The 22,353-nt window shown below is 51.8% G+C and overlaps 2 protein-coding genes and 2 pseudogenes across 2 annotated transcripts; all 4 read left to right on the top strand.

Moving 5' to 3' along the window:
• Positions 1-243: 243 nt before the first annotated feature.
• LOC119231576 (keratin-associated protein 4-3-like) lies at positions 244-1,100 on the top strand. The gene is made up of 2 exons (XM_037493280.1): positions 244-826; positions 919-1,100. The coding sequence occupies exons 1-2, from the start codon at positions 244-246 to the stop codon at positions 1,098-1,100; spliced, it is 765 nt and encodes a 254-aa protein (XP_037349177.1).
• Positions 1,101-6,485: 5,385 nt separating this feature from the next.
• LOC119231575 (keratin-associated protein 4-7-like) lies at positions 6,486-8,292 on the top strand (annotated as a pseudogene).
• Positions 8,293-12,759: 4,467 nt separating this feature from the next.
• On the top strand, positions 12,760-14,660 carry LOC119231574 (keratin-associated protein 4-11-like; annotated as a pseudogene).
• A 4,441-nt stretch (positions 14,661-19,101) lies between these two features.
• On the top strand, positions 19,102-19,758 carry LOC119231573 (keratin-associated protein 9-8-like). The gene has a single exon (XM_037493279.1). It carries the CDS (start codon positions 19,102-19,104, stop codon positions 19,756-19,758), a length of 657 nt encoding a protein of 218 aa, XP_037349176.1.
• Positions 19,759-22,353: the final 2,595 nt, after the last annotated feature.

The following is a 22,353-nucleotide window of genomic DNA, read 5'->3' as shown; positions in this document are numbered from 1 at the left end:
GGAGAGCTCAGAGCACAGCCAGAGTGGGAAATGTCCCTTTTCTATATATAGGGGGATGCATGAGGTCAGAGCAGTGTCCTAATTGACCAAACAAACTGATTCTCTGTGAGTGTCAACAATGAGAGTCCTGCCCTTGGCCAGAGAGAGCCAGCGAGGTATAAAAGAGACGGGAGGAAAGGTGGGGGTCACACTCCAGACCTCACTCTCCTGGACACCGACCCAGAACCTCCGCCCTCCGACACCATGGTCAACTCCTGTTGTGGCTGTGTCTGCCGTGAGCAGGGCTGTGGCCAGGGCTGCTCCCAGGGGACCTGCTGCACCCCTTGCTGCCAGTCCACCGGCTACTGCCCCAGCTGCTGCATGTCCAGCTGCTGTCGTCCCAGCTGTGGTTCCAGCTGCTGCCAGCCCTCCTGCTTTGGCTCCAGTGGCTGTAGCTCCAGCTCAAACTCGGGCTGCTGCCACCCCAGCTGCTCCATGTCCGGCTGCTGTCGCCCCAGCTGTGGTTCCAGCTGCTGCCAGCCCAGCTGCAGCAATTGCAACTGGTGCCAACCCTCCTGCTGTGGCTCCAGTGGCTGTGGCTCCAGCTCCAGCTGCTGCCAGCCCAGCTGCTACATCTGCAGCTGCTGCCACCCCTCCTGCTGTGGCTCCGGTGGCTGTAGCTCCAGCTCCAACTCCAGCCACTGCTGCCCCACCTACTGCGTGTCCAGCTGCTGTCGCCCCAGTTGTGGTTCCAGCTGCTGCATCTCCAGCTGCTGCCAGCCATCCTGCTGTGGTTCCAGTGCCTGTGGCTCCAGCTCTGGCTCCTGCCAGCCCAGCTGCTGCATCTGTAGCTGCTGCCACCCTTCCTGCTGTGGTGCCAGTGGCTGCGGCTCCAGCTCCTGCTGCTGTGGCCCCAGCTGTGGTTCTAGCTGCTGCCAGCCCAGCTGCTGCATCTGCAGCTGCTGCCACCCTTCCTGCTGTGGCTCCAGTGGCTGCGGCTCCAGCCGCTGCAGGCCCCGCTGCAGTATGTCTACTTGCTGCCAGCCCAGCTGCTGCATCTGCCGACCCTCTTGCTGTGGCTCCAGTGGCTGTGGCTCCAGATCCAACTGCTGCCAGCCTAGCTCATATCGCCCCTCCTGCTGTGGCCCCAGTGGCTGTAGTGCCAGCTCCAACTCCAGCTGCTGCTGCCCCAGCTGCTGCCTCTCTTGTTGCTGCCGCCCCAGTTGTGGTTCCAGATACTGCGGCATCTCCTGCTGTGGCTCCAGTGGCTGTGGCTCCAGCTCCAGATGCTGCAGGCCCAGAGGCTGCATGTCTAGTTGCTACCAGCCCAGCTGCTGCATCTGCAGCTATTGCCAACCTCTAGCTGTGGCTCCAGTGGCTGTGGCTCCAGCTCCAGCTGCCCTAGCTCCAGCTGCTGTTGCCAACCCTGCTGCCATTCTAGTTGCTGCCACCTCTTCTGCTGCATCTAGAACTCTTGCCGCTCCTCCTGATGTGGCTCCAATTCCTGCCAGCCATGCTCCATCCCCATTGCCAACCCTGCCACTGCCTGCACCCCATCTCTGGCCCAGTGTGCTGCCAAACACCTGCTATCAACCCGCCTGTGTCATCTCCACATGGTCCCACCCTGCATGCTGTGCTACACCCTATCCCTCTGCCTGTGATCTCTCCTAATGGCCTCACAAATTCACAGAACGCATGGCTCACCTCTCTAACCACTCACATACATCCTCCTTTTGTGCTCACCCTTAGGACCTAAAATGCTGTTGATGCTGCTCTCAACTTTATCGATGTTGCTCTCAACTTTATTGAGCCCACCGCAGTACCTGCAGCCCTTGGACCTCTGGCCAGTGGCCCAATTCTGTTCCTTCCAGATGTTTCTTATCCCATCCTAGTGGGAATTTGTTTGTAATGTTACAGCTCTTGTCTGAGCCTATTCTCCCCCATTTCTCCTTCTTAGCTTTCGGGCCTCAGGGCATCAAGTCCAAGGAGCTAAAAGTTGATTTCAGTATTTCTACCATGATGGAAGTCTAAGGTCTCTCTCAATGGTCCAAAGGCAGACTCTCTTTTATCATTCCTGCTCCCCAACTTATGTTAGGACTCTATACAAAATAAACCACCCCTTCCCTAAAGAACATTCTCATCGTGTGCATACTCTTCTTTAAGATTTTTCGATGGAATGAAATTGTCCTTTACACACACAGGACTGCTGTGAATGGGACATAAAAGCTGAGCCATCTTTCTCACAGCTTAGGTTGCATGGACTGTCTCCTTAGTGCTCAGACAGGAAAGAAAGTCTCAAGAACATCATCAAAAAAAATACATTTCAAAAAATATGGAAACCATTCAGATTCTATGGAACATAGGCAGACGGCTCATAATTATAAGAGTAATAAACTAGGGTGACTGGAGCTGGGAGGAATGGGTGATTTGGAAAAACATACTGAAAGGCTGAGTGTTATACTTCCAAGATGAAAGACAGGGCCTCCCTGGTGCACAAGGGCTCAAGACTCAGCACTATGAAGCAATCCGTAGCTACCATAGTGCGAGTTCGATTCCCAGCCAGGAGCTCACCCACAGCAGACCTCTCCTGTCACACCCGCTGCTCCCCTCAGCAGTGTATTTCAGTCAGTCTGCCTGTTCTATACCCCACTCTGTGTCTGGTGAATCCTCTCACTCCATGCACCTCTGGCCTGTAGCCCAGCTCTTCTATGCAAAAATAAATACATCTCTAAAAAAAAGTGGGGGGCGGGGAAAAGACTGGACTTCAAGCCAGGCTATTTATTGGCTGCCTAGAAATGGGCTCATCTGCAGGCAGCGGGCAGATAAAGCTGAGGATGAATCCCAGGACTTATTCACATGTGAGCAGGTCCCAGCATAGGCTGGTCTACCATGCCAAGGTCTAGACCAAGGTCAACAACAGGACCCTGAGGAATGGGGTGGGGGCGCCTACATGATTGCCCATGATCTGGAGTCTCCAAATTTCCTGATTGCTGTGCATTTGCAGCAATGCTACTTTCCCTGTTGACTTTCCGTGATGCCTGTTTTGGCAGATGACGCAGAAAGAGCACACGCTTCCCCTCACTACTGTCTCCTACACCTCCTGCTACAGACCAGTACTTGGGTTGAATTACAATACAGCACACCGAGAAAATGACCAAACCCCTTAAGGGGAGTCCAGAGCCCAAAAGCTGCACAGGACTAAAGGCGGCTTCATGGATAGCGCCGTTCCTTCTACCAGGGACACATGCTCCACTGTCTTGGTTTTGTTTTTGAAAGACTGATTTATTGATGCAGCCAAGAATTGGGGTACAGCCCAGGGCTACAGGCGGCGACGCGAGAGACACAGTGGGGCGCACAACAGGCAGACTGACTGAAATACACTGCTGAGGGGAGCAGTGGGCGAGACAACAGAGGTCTCCTGAGCCATGTGGGTCTGCGCCCTGGTTGGCCAGGTTTCGAACTTGTGCTACAGAGGCCCATAGCTCACAGGGCTGTGGTTAACCCCTTGTGCCATCAGAGAAGTCCCAGTGGTCTCTCTTTCTAATATACATAGAAATGGAAGATATTACCCAGAACCACTATATCATGAGAAGGGATGAAATTGATGAAATTGATACTGCAATTCTATTATTCTCCCACTGTTTGTTCATTAGCAGGATTCTATCAAAGAATATTCCGGGCCTCCCTGGTGGTGCAAGTGGTTAAGAAAAGAAGCAACCAATGAAACTGTCCGCAGCCCACTGCAGCACGAGTTTGATCCCCACAGCCAGGGAGATACCCACATGGTGCACCAGATCTCTCCTGACTCACCTGCTGCTCCCCTCAGCAGTGTATTTCAGTCAGTCTGTCTGCTCTGCTCCCCACTCTGTCTCTGGTGAATCCTCTCACCCCCACACCTCTGGCCTATACCCCAGTTCTTGGATGCATAAGTAAATGAATCCTCTAAAAATGGGAAAAAACAAAAAAGAAAAGGAAAGAAATAAAGGAACTTCCCCCTCTTCAATGTTTGCTTGTCCTAAGGAATCATAAATATCAGAAAGGCAAAATAAAGTCTTTTGTCCTTTTTCTTAATTTGCCATTGAGCATTCCCCAAATGGTTAAAAGGTGGGGTGTTTTTATATGTAATATGTCTTAATACGAATGCTTGGATTTCAATAGACTGGATGGCATAGAGTCTGTTCCATTTTACATTCCTGTGGATGCTCAAATAAGCAAATTCGGGACGACTGTCCTATTGACGGGAAACCAGTACTTTAGGAGATTTTCTTGCTTTTCATAGAACAGGGCATTCCAGACTCTGTACATCTGCTGCCCCAGACCTCCAGAGGGCTGTTTCATCTCTCACCCCGAGACTGTCCAAACTTTCTTCCCACATCCCTGCACTCTACCCAACCCCAGCTCAATAACCCTTATGGCGCTGAGATATGTATTTGCAACTTTGTGCCCTCTGGGTATCAAAATCACACCCATTCTCTGTGTAGAATTCAAGACTGTCTCTACATCATCCTCAGTCTCAGTGCATTTTTATTTTCTCCACTGTCCCATATACCTGACACATCCACACAGTCAGTCACGCCATTGAAAGGGTAAAACAAACCCCTATTCAGTCATCCCTCCACGATCTGAGCGCTCTTTCTTCTCTTCTCCATCTATCGGGACTATCTCTGTGCTAGGACAGGGCTAGTAACATCTTGTGTTTTCAATAAAGCCTATATTCTCTCAATCAACGTTCATTCAGGGCCCTGGTGAGGTACCGTGATGATAAATATGCCCAAGACAGTCTCTGATCACGCAGGTTATACAGAAGGATCACAAAAAGAGATTTCAAGCAGTCATGATCAATGAGATGCCCCCCCACCGAGGTAGAGTTTGTCACAAAAGAAAGGGAATGATTCACTTTGAATATGGTAGATGTTAACAACAATAATAGAGAAGAATGGGTATCGGGACTGGCTATTTTAGGATGAGGAAGTGCTGGATGAATTCACCGGCTAGAAAGCACATCCTAAGAATGAAACAGCGTACAATAACAGCAGGGTATTAGGAGTCCCCATACCTTCCTGGAATATTCTAGGGAAAACTACTTACTTATTGATGATATGACTTCATCGATCTGAGTCTCAATCACCCCTCGTCTAAACAGTAAGGAAAATGTGCTCGCTTCGGCAACACATATACTAAACAGTAAGGAAAAATGATGTTTACTTCTTCAAGTCCTTGTGACGTGTAAACAAGTTAACTATTACAGAGGACTCAGAAACTTCCTGACACGTAGCAGGCATTCAAGAATATGAACGACTAGCACCGTCTCACATTTCCGAAGAAATGTATGGTTTTCCATGCGGACGGTGCTTGTGCGTACTAATCACACACAGTACTCTACAGAGTTACCGAACCCCTGAGCATGTCTTGCTTGTCTTCTTAAAGTGTCCATGAAAAAGATGAAAGCATCATCCCTCCCATGTCACCGACAGGAGGCAAAGTATCTCTAACACGCCTTGTGGAGGGGCAGTAGTTGGGAAGACAAGACTTGCCCGCTGCTCCCCTCAGAGTGTATTTCAGCAGATCCGCCTGTTGTGTTGCCCACTCTGTCTGGTGAATGCGCTCACTCCCCACAACTCTCAACTGGACCCCAGCTCTTGTATGCATAGACAAATAGCTCCTTCACACAAAAAAAGAAAGAAAATGCATTTGAATCACACTCCCTTTATATGCATTCCCTGGGGCTTGTTGTGCTGAAATCAGATACAAATGTTACCTCAGCAGCCCAACCTTGGAAGAATATTCAATCATCATTCAAGTATGTAAAGGCCACCTCACGCCAATGTATTTGTTACCATTGCAGTCAGGGGTCAGTGCGTTACAGCTGTTTCAACCCAACAGATGCTGTAAGACAAGACAGAGAAGAGCTTGATGGGCATATTCGCCTCCTCCCTGACCACACAGTTAAAAGGACCCGCCAATTCCTGCCTCCACATAGTGAACATCCTGCCCAAGGAGCTGCTTGTCCTCATTTTCTCCCCAATATTTGGATGACTTGCTTGTAACCTCTCACAGGAGAGCAGATTGAGTCATCCTAAGATGCGCTCTCAGATGTCATCCTGGAACTACATGTGTGAATGAAGCACTGGCCAAAAGCTCAAACAGACAGACAGAAAGACAGACAAACAAACAAAAAACTGTCAACACAACAACAGAGAAGAGGACACACGTCATAGGAGGGCAGAAATCTGGGAGTTGATTCACGTGGCCTTGACCCAATGGGAGAGCTCAGAGCACAGCCAGAGCGGGAAATGTCCCTTTTCTATGTATAGGGGGATGCATGAGGTCAGAGCAGTGTCCTAATTGACCAAACAAACTGATTCTCTGTGAGTGTCAACAATGAGAGTCCTGCCCTTGGCCAGAGAGAGCCAGCGAGGTATAAAAGAGACGGGAGGAAAGGTGGGGGTCACACTCCAGACCTCACTCTCCTGGACACCGACCCAGAACCTCCGCCCTCCGACACCATGGTCAACTCCTGTTGTGGCTGCGTCTGCCGTGAGCAGGGCTGTGGCCAGGGCTGCTCCCAGGGGACCTGCTGTGCCCCTTGCTGCCAGCCCACTGGCTACTGCCCCAGCTACTGCATGTCCAGCTGCTGCCATCCCAGCTGTGGTTCCAGCTGCTGCCAGCCCTCCTGCTGTGGCTCCAGTGGCTGTAGCTCCAGCTCAAACATGGCTGCTGCTGCCCCAGCTGCTGCCTGTTGGGCTACTGTCACCCCAGCTGTGGTTCCAGCTGCTGCCAGCGCTCCTGCTGTGGCACCAGTGGCAGTGGCTCCAGCTCCAGCTGCTGCCGCCTCAGCTGCTGCCTGTCTGGCTGCTGTCGCCCCAGCTGTGGTTCCAGCTGTTGCCAGCCCAGCTGCTGCAGCTCTGGCTGCTCCCGCCCCTCCTGCTTTGGCTCCAGTGGCTGTAGCTCCAGCTCAAACTCGGGCTGCTGCCACCCCAGCTGCTGCATGTCCGGCTGCTATCGCCCCACCTGTGGTTCCAGCTGCTGCCAGCCCAGCTGCACCAATTGCAACTGGTGCCAACCCTCCTGCTGTGGCTCCAGTGGCTGTGGCTCCAGCTCCAGCTGCTGCCAGCCCAGCTGCTGCATCCGCAGCTGCTGCCACCCTTCCTGCTGTGGCTCTGGTGGCTGTAGCTCCAGCTCCATCTCCAGCAACTGCTGCCCCAGCTGCTGCGTGTCCAGCTGCTGTCGCCCCAGTTGTGGTTCCAGCTGCTGCTTCCCAAGCTGCTGCATCTCCTGCCGCTGCCAGCCATCCTGCTGTGGTTCCAGTGGCTGTTGCTCCAAATCTGGCTCCTGCCAGCCCAGCTGCTGCATCTGTACCTGCTGCCACCCTTCCAGCTGTGGTGCCGGCTGCGGCTCCAGCTCCAGCTGCTGTTGGCCAGCTGTGGTTCCAGCTGCTGCCAGCCCAGCTGCTGCATCTGCAGCTGCTGCCACCCACCTGCTGTGGCTCCAGTGGCTGCGGCTCAACCTACAACTCCAGCTGTAGCTGCCCCAGCGGGGCTTCCAGCTGCTGCCTGCCTAGCTGCTGCATCTCCAGCTGCTGACGCCAGTCCCGCTGTGGCTCCAATGGCTCTGGCTCTGGCTCCAGCTGCTGCAGGCCCAACTGCTGCCGCTCTACTTGCTGCCGCCCCTGCTGTGGCTCTAGCTCCGGCACCTCTGGCTCCAGCTGCTGCTGCCACCCCTGCTGCTGCATCTAGAACTCTTGCCGCCCCTCCTGCTATGGCTACAGCTGCTGTGGCTCCAGCTCCTGCCAGTCCTGCTTCCGCCCCCGTGGCCAACCCTGCTGATGCCTGTACCCCATTCCTGCCTGGTGTGCTGCCAAACCACCCTCTATCAACCCACCTGTGTCATCTCCGATGGCCTCGCCCCGCATGCTGTGCTACACCCTGTCCCTCTGCCAGTGATTTCTTCTGATGGCCTCACAAATTCACAGAACGCATGGCTCACCTTTCTAACCACTCTCCTACATCCTCCTTTTGTGCTCACCCTTAAGACCTAAAATGCTGTAGCTGCTGCTCCAAACGTTATCGATGGTGCGCTCAACTTTATCGAGCCCACCGCAGTACCTGCAGCCCTTGGAACTCTGGCCAGTGGCCCAATTCTGCTCCTTCCAGATGTTTCTCCTCCCATCCTAGTGGGAATTTGTTTGTAACGTTACAGCTCTTGTCTGGGGCTATTCTCCCCCATTTCTCCTTCTTAGCTTTCGGGCCTCAGGGCATCAAGTCCAAGGAGCTAAAAGTGGATTTCAGTATTTCTACCATGATGGAAGTCTAAGGTCTCTCTCAATGGTCCAAAGGCAGACCCTCTTTTATCATTCCTGCTCCCCAACTTATGTTATGACTCTATACAAAATAAACCACCCCTTCCCTAAAGAACATTCTCATCGTGTGCATACTCTTCTTTAAGATTTTTCGATGGAATGAAATTGTCCTTTACACACACAGGACTGCTGTGAATGGGACATAAAAGCTGAGCCATCTTTCTCACAGCTTAGGTTGCATGGACTGTCTCCTTAGTGCTCAGACAGGAAAGAAAGTCTCAAGAACATCATCAAAAAAAAAAATACATTTCAAAAAATATGGAAACCATTCAGATTCTATGGGACATAGGCAGACGGTTCATAATTATAAGAGTAATAAACTAGGGTGACTGGAGCTGGGAGGAATGGGTGATTTGGAAAAACATACTGAAAGGCTGAGTGTTATACATCCAAGATGAAAGACAGGGCCCCCCTGGTGGCACAAGGGCTCAAGGCTCAGCACTATGAAGCAATCCGTAGCTACCGTAGTGCGAGTTCGATTCCCAGCCAGGAGCTCACCCACAGCAGACCTGTCCAATATCGCCTGCTGCTCCTCTCAGAGTGGATTTCAGTAGATCTGCCTGTTCTGTTCCCCACTCTGTCTCTGTGAATCCCTTCACCCCATGCATCTCTGGCCTGTAGCCCAGCTCTTCTATGCAGAAATAAACACATCCTAATGAAAAGAGGACAGGAGATTAGGACAGGATTTCAAGCCAGACTCTTTATTGGGTGCCTAGAAATGGACTCACCTGCAGGCAGAGGGAAGATAAAGCTGAGGACGAATCCCAGGTCTTAGTCACAGATAAGCAGGTCCCAGCATAGGCTGGTCTACCACGCCAAGGTCTAGACCAAGGTCAACAACAGGACCCTGAGGAATGGGGTGGGGGCGCCTACATGATTGCCCATGATCTGGAGTCTCCCAATTTCCTGACAAGCTCTCATGCGCTGCAAGTAGCTGGGGTGCTACTTGCCCCGTTGACATTCCGTGACGCCTCTATTTGGAAGATAACACAGAAAGAGCACACGCCTCCCCGCACTACTGTCTCCGACACCTCTTGCTACAGACCAGTACTTAGTGGTGACTTACAATACAGCACACCGAGAAAATGACCGAACCCGCTAAGGAGGGTCCAGAGCCCAAAAGCTGCGCAGGACTCAAAGGCGGCTTCGTGGATAGCGCTGCTCCTTCCCACCAGGGACACATGCTCCGTTGTCTCTCTTGGTTTTGTTTTTGATTGATTTATTGATGCACCCAAGAACTGCAGTACAGGCCAGGGCTATGGGCGGCAGGGGGAGAGGAATCACTAGAGACATGGTGGGGCACACAACAGGCAGACTGACTGACACACTGCTGAGGGGCGCAGTGTGGGAGACAAGAGAGGTCTCCTGTGCCATGTGTGTGTGCGCTCTGGATGGCCAGGTTTCGAAATGTGATACAGAGGCTGGCGATAGCTTCACAGGGCTGTGCTTAACCCTTTGTGCCACCAGAGAAACCCCAGTGGTCTCTCTTTGTAATATACATAGAAATGGATGACATTACCCAGAACCATTGTCTCATGAGAAGGGATGAAATTGTGATACCGCAAATCTTTTATTCTCACACTGTTTGTTCATTAGCAGGATTCGATCAAAGAATCTTCTGGGCCTCCCTGGTGGTGCAAGTGGTTAAGAAGCAACCAATGAAGCTGTCCGCAGCCCACTGCAGCACGAGTTTGATCTCCCAGCCAGGAGATACGCACATGGTACAGCAGACCTCTCCTGACTTCCCGCTGCTCCCCTCAGCAGTGTGTATCAGTCAGTCTGTCTGTTCTGCTCCCCACTCTGTCTATGGTGAATCCTGTCATCCCCACACCTCTGGCCTGTACCCCAGTAGTTGAATGCATAAATAAATGAATCTTCTCTAAAAATGGGGAAAAAGAAAAAACAAAAGCAAAGAAAAAAAAAAAAGGAATTTCCCCCTAATCAATGTTTGCTTGTCCTAAGGAATCATAAATATAAGAAAGGCAAAATAAAGTCTTTGGTCCTTTCTCTTCATATGCCTTTGAGCATTTCCCAAACGGTCAACAAGGAGGGTTTTTTTTTTATATGTAATATGTCCAAATATGAATGCTTGGATTTCAATAGACTGGATGGCATAGAGTCTGTTCCATTTTACATTCCTGTGGATGCTCAAATAAGCAAATTCGGGATGACTGTCCTTTGACGGGAATCCAGTAGGTTTTTTTGGAGATTTTCTTGCTTTTGATAGAACAGGACATTCCAGACTCATTGTACATCTCCTGCCCCAGACCCCCAGCGGGCTGTTTCATCTCTCATCCCGAGACTGTTCAAACTTTCTTCCCACATCCCAGCACTCCACCCAACCCCAGCTCAATAACCCTTAGGGAGCCAGATGTGTATTAGAGCTTTGTGCCCTCTGGGTATCAAAATCATACCCATTCTCTGTGTAGAATTCAAGACTGTCTCTACATCATCCTGAGTCTCAGTGCATTTTTATTTTCTCCACTGTCCCATATATCTGACACATCCACAGTTTAGTGACTCCGTCGAAAGCGAAAAACAAACCCCTATTCAGTCATCCCTCCATGATCTGAGTGCTCTTTCTTCTCTTCTCCATCTATCGGGACTATCTCTGTGCTAGGACAGGGCTAGTAACATCTTGTGTTTTCAATAAGTCCTACATTCTCTCAATCAACGTTCATTCAGGCCCTGGTGAGGTACCGTGATGATAAATATGCCCAAGACAGTCTCTGATCACGCAGGTTATACAGAAGGATCACAAAAAGAGATTTCAACCAGTCATGATCAATGAGATGCCCCCCAACCTGAGGTAGAGTTTGTCACAAAAGAAAGGGAATGATTCACTTTGAATGTGGTAGATGTTAAGAACAATAATAGAGAAGAATGCATATCGGGACTGGCTATTTTAGGATGAGGAAGTGCTGGATGAATTCACCGGCTAGAAAGCACATCCTAAGAATGAAACAGCATAAAAAAACAGCAGGGTATTAGGAGTCCTCATACCTTCCTGGAATATTTAGGAAAAACTACTTACTTATTGATGATATGACCTCATCGATCTGAGTCTCAATCACCCCTCGTCTAAACAGTAAGGAAAAATTGTGTTTACTTCTTCAAGTCCTTGTGAAGTGTAAACAAGTTAACAATTACAGAGGACTCAGAAACTCCTGACACGTAGCAGGCATTCAAGAATATGAACGACTAGCACCGTCTCACATTTCCGAAGAAATGTATGGTTTTCCATGCGGACGGTGCTTGTGCGTACTAATCACACACAGTACTCTACAGAGTTACCAAACCCCTGAGCATGTCTTGCTTGTCTTCTTAAAGTGTCCATGAAAAAGATGAAAGCATCATCCCTTCTGTCTCACCGACAGGAGGCAAAGTATCTCTAACACGCCTTGTGGAGGGGCAGTAGTTGGGAAGACAAGACTTGCCCGCTGCTCCCCTCAGAGTGTATTTCAGCAGATCCGCCTGTTGTGTTGCCCACTCTGTCTGGCGAATGCGCTCACTCCCCACAACTCTCACCTGGACCCCAGCTCTTGTATGCATAGACAAATAGCTCCTTCACACAAAAAAAGAAAGAAAATGCATTTGAATCACACTCCCTTTATATGCATTCCCTGGGGCATTTTGTCCTGCTAAAATCAGATACAAATGTTACCTGAGCAGCCCTACCTCGGAAGAACATTCAATCATCATTCAAGTATGTAAAGGCCAGCTCACACCAATGTATTTGTTATCATTGCAGTCAGGGGTCAGTGCGTTACAGCTGTTTCAACCCAACAGATGCAGTAAGACAAGACAGAGAAGAGCTTGATGGACATATTCGCCACCTCCCTGACCACACAGTTCAAAGGACCCGCCTATTCCTGCCACGACGTAGTGACCATCCCTGCCCAAGGTGCTGCTTGTCCTCATTTTCTGCCCAGCATTTGGATGACTTGCTTGTAACCTCTCACAGGAGAGCAGATTGAGTCATCCTAAGATGCGCTCTCAGAGGTCATCCTGGAACTACATGGGTGAATGAAGCACTGGCACTGGCAAAAGCTCAAACAGACAGACAGAAAGACAGACAAACAAACAAAAAAAAACCTGTCAACACGACAACAGAGAAGAGGACACACGTCATAGGAGGGCAGAAATCTGGGAGTTGATTCACGTGGCCTTGACCCAATGGGAGAGCTCAGAGCACAGCCAGAGCGGGAAATGTCCCTTTTCTATATATAGGGGGATGCATGAGGTCAGAGCAGTGTCCTAATTGACCAAACAAACTGATCATCTATGAGTGTCAACAATGAGAGTCCTGCCCTTGGCCAGAGAGATCCGGCGAGGTATAAAAGAGACGGGAGGAAGGTGGGGGTCACACTCCAGACCTCACTCTCCTAGACACTGACCCAGAACCTCCGCCCTCTGACACCATGGTCAACTCCTGTTGTGGCTGCATCTGCCGTGATCAGGGCTGTGGCCAGGGCTGCTCCCAGGGGACCTGCTGCGCCCCTTGCTGCCAGCCCACCAGCTACTGCCCCAGCTACTGCATGTCCAGCTGCTTTCGTCCCAGCTGTGGTTCCAGCTGCTGCCAGCCCTCCTGCTGTGGCTCCAGTGGCTGTGGCTTGAGCTCCAGCTGCCACCGCCACAGCTGCTGCCTGTCTGGCTGCTGTCGCCCCAGCTGTGGTTCCAGCTGTTGCCAGCCCAGCTGCTGCGGCTGCGGCTGCTGCCGCCACTCCTGCTGTGGCTCCAGTGGCTGTAGCTCCAGCCCAAACTCAGGCTGCTGCCCCAGCTGCTGCATGTCCGGCTGCTGTCGCCCCAGCTGTGGTTCCAGCTGTTGCCAGCCCCCAGCTGCTGCGCTGCGGCTGCTGCCACCCCTCCTGCTGTGGCTCCAGTGGCTGTAGCTTCAGCCCAAACTCGGGCTGCTGCCCCAGCTGCTGCATGTCCGGCTGCTATCGCCCAGTTGTGTTTCCAGCTGCTGCCAGCCCCGCTGCAGCAATTGCAACGGCTGCCAACCCTCCTGCTGTGGCTCCAGTGGCTGTGGCTCCAGCTCCAGCTGCTGCCAGCCCAGCTGCTGCATCCGCAGCTGCTGCCGCCCCTCCTGCTGTGGCTCCGGTGACTGTAGCTCCAGCTCCAACTCCATCCACTGCTGCCCCACCTACTGCGTGTCCAGCTGCTGTCACCCCAGTTGTGGTTCCAGCTGCTGCCAGCCCAGCTACAGCAATTGCAACGGCTGCCTACCCTCCTCCTGTGGCTCCAGTGGCTGTGGCTCCAGCTCCAGCTGTTGCAGGCCCAGATGCTGCATGTCTACTTGCTACCAGCCCAGCTGCTGCATCTGTAGCTGCTGCCGACCCTCTTGCTGTGGCTACGGTGGCTGTGACTCCAGCTCCAGCTCCAGCTGCTGCCGCCCCAGCTCTGTGTCCAGCTGCTGCCACCCCAGCTGCGTGTCCAGCTGCTGCCAGCCCAGCTGCTGCGTCTGCAGCTGCTGCCACCCACCCTGCTGTGGCTCTAGTGGCTCTGGCTCCACCTACAACTCCAGCTGTGGCTGCCCCAGCGGTGCTTCCAGCTGCTGCCTGCCTAGCTGCTATATCTCCAGCTGCTGACGCCAGTCCTGCTATGGCTCCAACGGCTCTGGCTCCGGTTCCAGTTGCTGCAGGCCCAGCTGCTGCAGCTCTACTTGCTGCCGCCCCTGCTGTGGCTCTAGCTCTGGCACCTCTGGCTCCAGCTGCTGCTGCCACCCCTGCTGCTGCATCTAGAACTCTTGCCGCCCCTCCTGCTATGGCTCCAGCTGCTGAGGTTCCAGCTCCTGCCAGTCCTGCTTCCGCCCCCTTGGCCAACCCTGCCACTGCCTGTACCCCATCTCAGGCCCGGTGTGCTGCCAAACCACCCTCTATCAACCCACCTGTGTCATCTCCGATGGCCTCGCCCCGCATGCTGTGCTACACCCTGTCCCTCTGCCAGTGATTCCTTCTGATGGCCTCACAAATTCACAGAACGCATGGCTCACCTCTCTAACCACTCATGTACATCCTCCTTTTGTGCTCACCCTTAAGACCTAAAATGCTGTAGCTGCTGCTCCAAACTTTATCGATGGTGCGCTCAACTTTATCGAGCCCACCGCAGTACCTGCAGCCCTTGGAACTCTGGCCTGTGGCCCAATTCTGCTCCTTTTAGATGTTTCTCCTCCCATCCTAGTGGGAATTTGTTTGTAACGTTACAGCTCTTGTCTGGGGCTATTCTCCCCCATTTCTCCTTCTTAGCTTTCGGGCCTCAGGGCATCAAGTCCAAGGAGCTAAAAGTGGATTTCAGTATTTCTACCATGATGGAAGTCTAAGGTCTCTCTCAATGGTCCAAAGGCAGACTCTCTTTTATCATTCCTGCTCCCAACTTATGTTAGGACTCTATACAAAATAAACCACCCCTTCCCTAAAGAACATTCTCATCGTGTGCATACTCTTCTTTAAGATTTTTCGATGGAATGAAATTGTCCTTTACACACACAGGACTGCTGTGAATGGGACATAAAAGCTGAGCCATCTTTCTCACAGCTTAGGTTGCATGGACTGTCTCCTTAGTGCTCAGACAGGAAAGAAAGTCTCAAGATCATCATCACACACAAAAAAAACACTTTTAAAAAAATATGGAAACCATTCATGTTCTATGGGCCATAGGCAGACCGCTCATCATTATAAGGGTCCTACTGGAATGACTGGAGCTGGGAGGAATGGTGATTGGGAAAAACATACTGAAAGGCTGAGTGTTATACATCCAAGATGAAAGACAGGCCCCCCTGGTGGCACAAGGGCTCAAGGCTCAGCACTATGAAGCAATCCGTAGCTACCGTAGTGCGAGTTCGATTCCCAGCCAGGAGCTCACCCACAGCAGACCTGTCCAGTCTCGCCCGCTGCTCCCCTCAGAGTGCATTTCAGTAGATCTGCCTGTTCTGTTCCCCACTCTGTCTCTGTGAATCCCTTCACCCCATGCATCTCTGGCCTGTAGCCCAGCTCTTCTATGCAGAAATAAACACATCCTAATGAAAAGGGGACAGGAGGTTAGGACAGGATTTCAAGCCAGACTCTTTATTGGGTGCCTAGAAATGGACTCACTGCAGGCAGAGGGAAGATAAAGCTGAGGACGAATCCCAGGTCTTAGTCACAGATAAGCAGGTCCCAGCATAGGCTGGTCTACCACGCCAAGGTCTAGACCAAGGTCAATAACAGAACCCTGAGGAATGGGGTGGGGGCGCCTACATGATTGCCCATGATCTGGAGTCTCCCAATTTCCTGACAAGCTCTCATGCGCTGCAAGTAGCTGGGGTGCTACTTTCCCCGTTGACATTCCGTGACGCCTCTATTTGGAAGATAACACAGAAAGAGCACACGCCTCCCCGCACTACTGTCTCCGACACCTCTTGCTACAGACCAGTACTTAGTGGTGACTTACAATACAGCACACCGAGAAAATGACCGAACCCGCTAAGGAGGGTCCAGAGCCCAAAAGCTGCGCAGGACTCAAAGGCAGCTTCGTGGATAGCGCTGCTCCTTCCCACCAGGGACACAAGCTCCGTTGTCTCTCTTGGTTTTGTTTTTGATTGATTTATTGATGCACCCAAGAACTGCGGTACAGGCCAGGGCTATGGGCGGCAGGGTGAGAGGAATCACTAGAGACATGGTGGGGCACACAACAGGCAGACTGACTGACATACACTGCTGAGGGGCGCAGTGGGGGAGACAAGAGAGGTCTCCTGCGCCATGTGGGTCTGCGCCCTGGATGGCCAGGTTTCGAACTTGTGGTACAGAGGCTGGCCATAGCTTCACAGGGCTGTGCTTAACCCTTTGTGCCACCAGAGAAACCCCAGTGGTCTCTCTTTGTAATATGCATAGAAATGGATGACATTACCCAGAACCATTATCTCATGAGAAGGGATGAAATTGTGATACTCCAAATCTATTTTCTCACACTGTTTGTTCATTAGCAGGATTCGATCAAAGAATCTTCTGGGCCTCCCTGGTGGCGCAAGTGGTTAAGAAGCAACCAATGAAGCTGTCCGCAGCCCACTGCAGCACAAGTTTGATCTCCCAGCCAGGAGATACGCACATGGTACAGCAGACCTCTCCTGACTTCCCGCTGCTCCCCTCAGCAGTGTGTATCAGTCAGTCTGTCTGTTCTGCTCCGTACTCTCTCTCTGGTGAATCCTGTCATCCCCACACCTCTGGCCTGTACCCAGTTCTTGAATGCATAAATAAATGAATCTTCTCTAAAAATGGGGAAAAAGAAAAAATAAAAGCAAAGGAAAAAAAAAAAGGAATTTCCCCCTAATCAATGTTTGTTTGCCTAAGGAATCATAAATATCAGAAAGGAAAAATAAAGTCTTTGGTCCTTTCTCTTCATATGCCTTTGAGCATTCCCCAAACGGTCAACAAGGAGGGTATTGTTTTTATATGTAAGATATCTTAATATGAGTGCTTGCATTTCAATAGACTGGATGGCATAGAGTCTGTTCCATTTTACATTCCTGTGGATGCTCAAAGAAGCAAATTCGGGATGACTGTCACTTTTTGGGAATCCAGTAGTTTTTTTGGAGATTTTCTTGCTTTTGATAGAACAGGGCATTCCAGACTCATTGTACATCTCCTGCCCCAACCTCCAGCGAGCTGTTTCATCTCTCACCCCGAGACTGTTCAAACTTTGTTCCCACTTCCCAGCACTCCACCCAACCCCAGCTCAATAACCCTTAGGGAGCCAGATGTGTATTAGAGCTTTGTGCCCTCTGGGTATCAAAATCACACCCATTCTCTGTGTAGAATTCAAGACTGTCTCTACATCATCCTCAGTCTCAGTGCATTTTTATTTTCTCCACTGTCCCATATACCTGACACACCCACACAGTAGTGACTCCGTCGAAAGCAAAAAACAAACCCCTATTCAGTCATCCCTCCACGATCTGAGCGCTCTTTCTTCTCTTCTCCATCTATCGGGACTATCTCTGTGCTAGGACAGGGCTAGTAACATCTTGTGTTTTCAATAAATCCTATATTCTCTCAATCAACGTTCATTCAGGGCCCTGGTGAGGTACCGTGATGATAAATATGCCCAAGACAGTCTCTGATCACGCAGGTTATACAGAAGGATCACAAAAAGAGATTTCAACCAGTCATGATCAATGAGATGCCCCCCCACCGAGGTAGAGTTTGCAACAAATGGAAGGGAATGATTCACTTTGAATGAGGTAGATGTTCAGAACAATAATAGAGAAGAATCGGGACTGGCTATATTAGGATGAGGAAGTGCTTGATGAATTGACTGGGTAAAAAGCACATCCCTAAGATGAAACAGCATGAAAAAACAGCAGGGTATTAGAAGTCCTCATACCTTCTCGGAATATTTAGGAAAAACTACTTTCCTTATTGACGATATGACTTCATCAATCTGAGCCTCAATCACCCCACGTCTAAACAGTAAAGAAAAATTGTGTTTACTTCTTCAAGTCCTTGTGAAGTGTAAACAAGTTAACAATTACAGAGGACTCAGAAACTTCCTGACACGTAGCAGGCATTCAAGAATATGAACGACTAGCACCGTCTCACATTTCCGAAGAAATGTATGGTTTTCCATGCGGTCGGTGCTTGTGCGTACTAATCACACACTAATCTACAGAGTCACCAAACCCCTGAGCATGTCTTGCTTGTCTTCTTAAAGTGTCCATGAAAAAGATAAAGCATCATCCCTTCTCTCTCACTGATAGCAGGCAAAGTATCTCTAACACGCCTTGTGGAGGGGCAGTAGTTGGGAAGAAAAGACTCGCCCGCTGCTCCCCTCAGAGTGTATTTCAGCAGATCCGCCTGTTGTGTTGCCCACTCTGTCTGGTGAATGCGCTCACTCCCCACAACTCTCACCTGGACCCCAGCTCTTGTATGCATAGACAAATACCTCTTTCACACAAAAAAAGAAAGAAAATGCATTTGAATCGCACTCCCTTTATATGCATTCCCTGGGGTTGTTGTCCTGACCAATCACAAAAAAGGTTACCTGAGCAGCACTACTTCGGAAGAACATTCAATAATCACTCAAGTATGTAAAGGCCAGCTCACACCACTGCATTTGTTACCATTGCAGTCAGGGGTCAGTGCGTTACAGCTGTTTCAACACAACAGATGCAGTACACAAGACAGAGAAGAACTTGATGGGCATATTCGCCACTTCCCTGACCACACAGTTCATAGGACCCGCTTATTCCTGCCACTACGTACTGACCATCCCTCCCCAAGGAGCTGTTTGTCCTCATTTTCTCCCCAGCATTTGGATGACTTGCTTGTAACCTCTCACAGGAGAGAGATTGAGTCATCCTAAGATGCGCTCTCAGATGTCATCCTGGAACTACATGGGTGAATGAAGCACTGGCCAAAAGCTCAAACAGACAGACAGACAGAAAACAAACAAAAAAAAACCTGTCAACACAACAACAGAGAAGAGGACACTCGTCACAGGAGGGCAGAAATCTGGGAGTTGATTCACGTGGCCTTGACCCAATGGGAGAGCTCAGAGCACAGCCAGAGCGGGAAATGTCCCTTTTCTATATATAGGGGGATGCATGAGGTCAGAGCAGTGTCCTAATTGACCAAACAAACTGATTCTCTGTGAGTGTCAACAATGAGAGTCCTGCCCTTGGCCAGAGAGAGCCAGCGAGGTATAAAAGAGACGGGAGGAAAGGTGGGGGTCACACTCCAGACCTCACTCTCCTGGACACCGACCCAGAACCTCCGCCCTCCGACACCATGGTCAACTCCTGTTGTGGCTGCGTCTGCCGTGAGCAGGGCTGTGGCCAGGGCTGCTCCCAGGGGACCTGCTGTGCCCCTTGCTGCCAGCCCACTGGCTACTGCCCCAGCTACTGCATGTCCAGCTGCTGCCATCCCAGCTGTGGTTCCAGCTGCTGCCAGCCCTCCTGCTGTGGCTCCAGTGGCTGTAGCTCCAGCTCAAACATGGGCTGCTGCTGCCCCAGCTGCTGCCTGTTGGGCTACTGTCACCCCAGCTGTGGTTCCAGCTGCTGCCAGCGCTCCTGCTGTGGCACCAGTGGCAGTGGCTCCAGCTCCAGCTGCTGCCGCCTCAGCTGCTGCCTGTCTGACTGCTGTCGCCCCAGCTGTGGTTCCAGCTGCTGCCAGCCCAGCTTCTGCATCTGCAGCTGCTGCCACCCCTCCTGCTATGGCTCTAGTGGCTGTAGAACCAGCTCAAACTCAGGCTGCTGCTGCCCCAGGTGCTGCATGTCCGGCTGCTGTCGCCCCACCTGTGGTTCCAGCTGTTGCCAGCCCAGGGGCAGCAATTGCAAGAGCTGCCAACCCTCCTGCTGTGGCTCCAGTGGCTGTGGCTCCAGCTCCAGCAGCTGCTGCCTGCCATCCGCCCTGCCGCCCCTCCTGCTGTGGCTTCGGTGGCTGTAGCTCCATCTCCAACTCTATCCACTGCTGCCCCAGCTGCTGCGTGTCCAGCTGCTGTCGCCCCAGTTGTGGTTCCAGCTGCTGCTGCCCTAGCTGCTGCATCTCCAGCTGCAGCCAGCCATCCTGCTGTGGTTCCAGTGGCTGTGGCTCCAGCTCTGGCTCCTGTCAGCCCAGCTGCTGCATCTGTAGCTGCTGCCGCCCTTCCTGCTATGGTTCCAGTGGCTACGGCTCCAATTCCAGCTGCTGCGGCCCCAGCTGTGGTTCCAGCTGCTGCCAGCCCCGCTGCTGCCACCCCCCCTGCTGTGGTGGCTGTGGCTCCAGCTCCAGCTGCTGCAGGCCCCGCAGCTCTATGTCTAGTTGCTGCCAGCCCAGCTGCTGCATCTGCCAACCCTCTTGCTGTGGCTCCAGTGGCTGTGGCTCCAACACCAGCTGCCGCCCTACCTGTGTTTCGAGCTTCTGCCAGCCCAGCTGCTGCAGCTGCAGGTGCTGCCACCCCTCCTGCAGTGTCTCCAGTGGCTGTGGCTCCAGCTCCAGCTGTTGCAGGCCCAGATGCTGCATGTCAACTTGTTGCCAGCCCAGCTGCTACATCTGTAGCTGCTGCCGACCCTCTTGCTGTGTCTCCAGTGGCTGTGGCTCCAGTTCCAGCTCCAGCTGCTTCCGCCCCAGCTGTGGATCCAGCTGCTGCCAGCCCAGCTGCTGCTTCTGCAGCTGCTGCCACCCACCTGCTGTGGCTCCAGCGGCTCTGGCTCCAGCTCCAACTCCAGTTGGAGCTGCCCCAGCTGTGGATCCAGCTGCTGCCAGCCTTGCTGCTGCATCTCCAGCTGCTGCCGCCAGTCGTGCTGGGGCTCCAGTGGCTCTGGCTCCGGCTCTAGCTGCTGCAGGCCCAGCTGCTGCCGCTCTACTTGCTGCCGCCCCTGCTGTGGCTCCAGCTCCGGCACCTCTGGCTCCAGCTGCTGCTGCCACCCCTGCTGCTGCATCTAGAACTCTTGCCGCCCCTCCTGCTGTGGCTACAACTGCTGTGGCTCCAGCTCCTGCCAGTCCTGCTTCCGCCCCCGTGGCCGCCCCTGCCACTGCCTGCACCCCATCTCTGGCCTGGTGTGCTGCCAAACCACCTGCTATCAACCCACCTGTGTCATCTCCGATGGCCTCGCCCCGCATGCTGTGCTACACCCTGTCCCTCTGCCCGTGATCTCTTCTGATGGCCTCACAAATTCATAGAACTCATGGCTCACCTCTCTAACCACTCACGTACACCATCCTTTTGTGCTCACCCTTAAGACCCAAAGTGCTGTTGATGCTGCTCAATGAGTTGCTCTTAACTTTATCCAGCCTACAGCCCTCGGACCCCTGGCCTGTGGCCCAATTCTGTTCCTTCTAGAAGTTTATCCTCCCATCCTAGTGGGAATTTGTTTGTAATGTTACACCTCATGTCTGGGCCTATTCTCCCCCAATTCTCCTTCTTAACTTTCAGGCCTCAGGGCATCAAGTCCAGGGAGCTAAAAGTTGATTTCAGTATTTCTGCCATGACGGAAGTCTAAGGTCTCTCTCTCAATGGTCCAAAGGCAGACTCTCTTTTATCATTCCTGCTCCCCAACTTATGTTAGGACTCTATACAAAATAAACCACCCCTTCCCTAAAGAACATTCTCATCGTGTGCATACTCTTCTTTAAGATTTTTCGATGGAATGAAATTGTCCTTTACACACACAGGACTGCTGTGAATGGGACATAAAAGCTGAGCCATCTTTCTCACAGCTTAGGTTGCATGGACTGTCTCCTTAGTGCTCAGACAGGAAAGAAAGTCTCAAGATCATCATCAGAAAAAAAAAGACACTTTTTAAAAAATATGGAAACCATTCATGTTCTATGGGACATAGGCAGACCGCTCATCATTATAAGGGTCCTACTGGAATGACTGGAGCTGGGAGGAATGGGTGATTGGGAAAAACATACTGAAAGGCTGAGTGTTATACATCCAAGATGAAAGACAGGGCCCCCTGGTGCACAAGGGCTCAAGGCTCAGCACTATGAAGCAATCCGTAGCTACCATAGCGCGAGTTCGATTCCCAGCCAGGAGCTCACCCACAGCAGACCTGTCCAGTCTCGCCCCCTGCTCCCCTCAGAGTGGATTTCAGTAGATCTGCCTGTTCTGCTCCCCCCTCTGTCTCTGTGAATCCCTTCACCCCATGCTCCTCTGGCCTATAGCCCAGCTCTTCTATGCAGAAATAAATACATCCTAATGAAAAGGGGACAGGAGGTTAGGACAGGATTTCAAGCCAGACTCTTTATTGGGTGCCTAGGAATTGACTCATCTGCAGGCAGAGGGAAGATAAAGCTGAGGACGAATCCCAGGTCTTAGTCAGAGATGAGCAGGTCCCAGCATAGGCTGGTCTACCACGCCAAGGTCTAGACCAAGGTCAACAACAGGACCCTGAGGAATGGGGTGGGGGCGCCTACATGATTGCCCATGATCTGGAGTCTCCCAATTTCCTGACAAGCTCTCATGCGCTGCAAGTAGCAGGGGTGCTACTTTCCCCGTTGACATTCCGTGAGGCCTCTGTTTGGAAGATAACACAGAAAGAGCACACGCCTCCCCGC

This window comes from Talpa occidentalis, unplaced genomic scaffold, assembly GCF_014898055.3.
Source record: "Talpa occidentalis isolate TD23 unplaced genomic scaffold, MPIMG_talOcc4v2.1 talOcc4.7, whole genome shotgun sequence".
Lineage (NCBI taxonomy): Eukaryota > Metazoa > Chordata > Mammalia > Eulipotyphla > Talpidae > Talpa > Talpa occidentalis.
Note: the sequence above shows the minus strand (reverse complement) of the source record. Positions and strands in the feature narration are given on the sequence as shown.

Excerpts from the sequence above, each read along its gene's own strand:
- LOC119231573 (XM_037493279.1), top strand. The coding sequence starts at position 19,102 with ATGGTCAACTCCTGTTGTGGCTGCGTCTGCCGTGAGCAGGGCTGTGGC.
- LOC119231576 (XM_037493280.1), top strand. The coding sequence starts at position 244 with ATGGTCAACTCCTGTTGTGGCTGTGTCTGCCGTGAGCAGGGCTGTGGC. Across the intron at positions 827-918 it reads CCAGCCCAGCTGCTGCATCT|CCCAGCTGCTGCATCTGCAG; the intron begins GTAGCTGCTGCC and ends AGCTGCTGCCAG.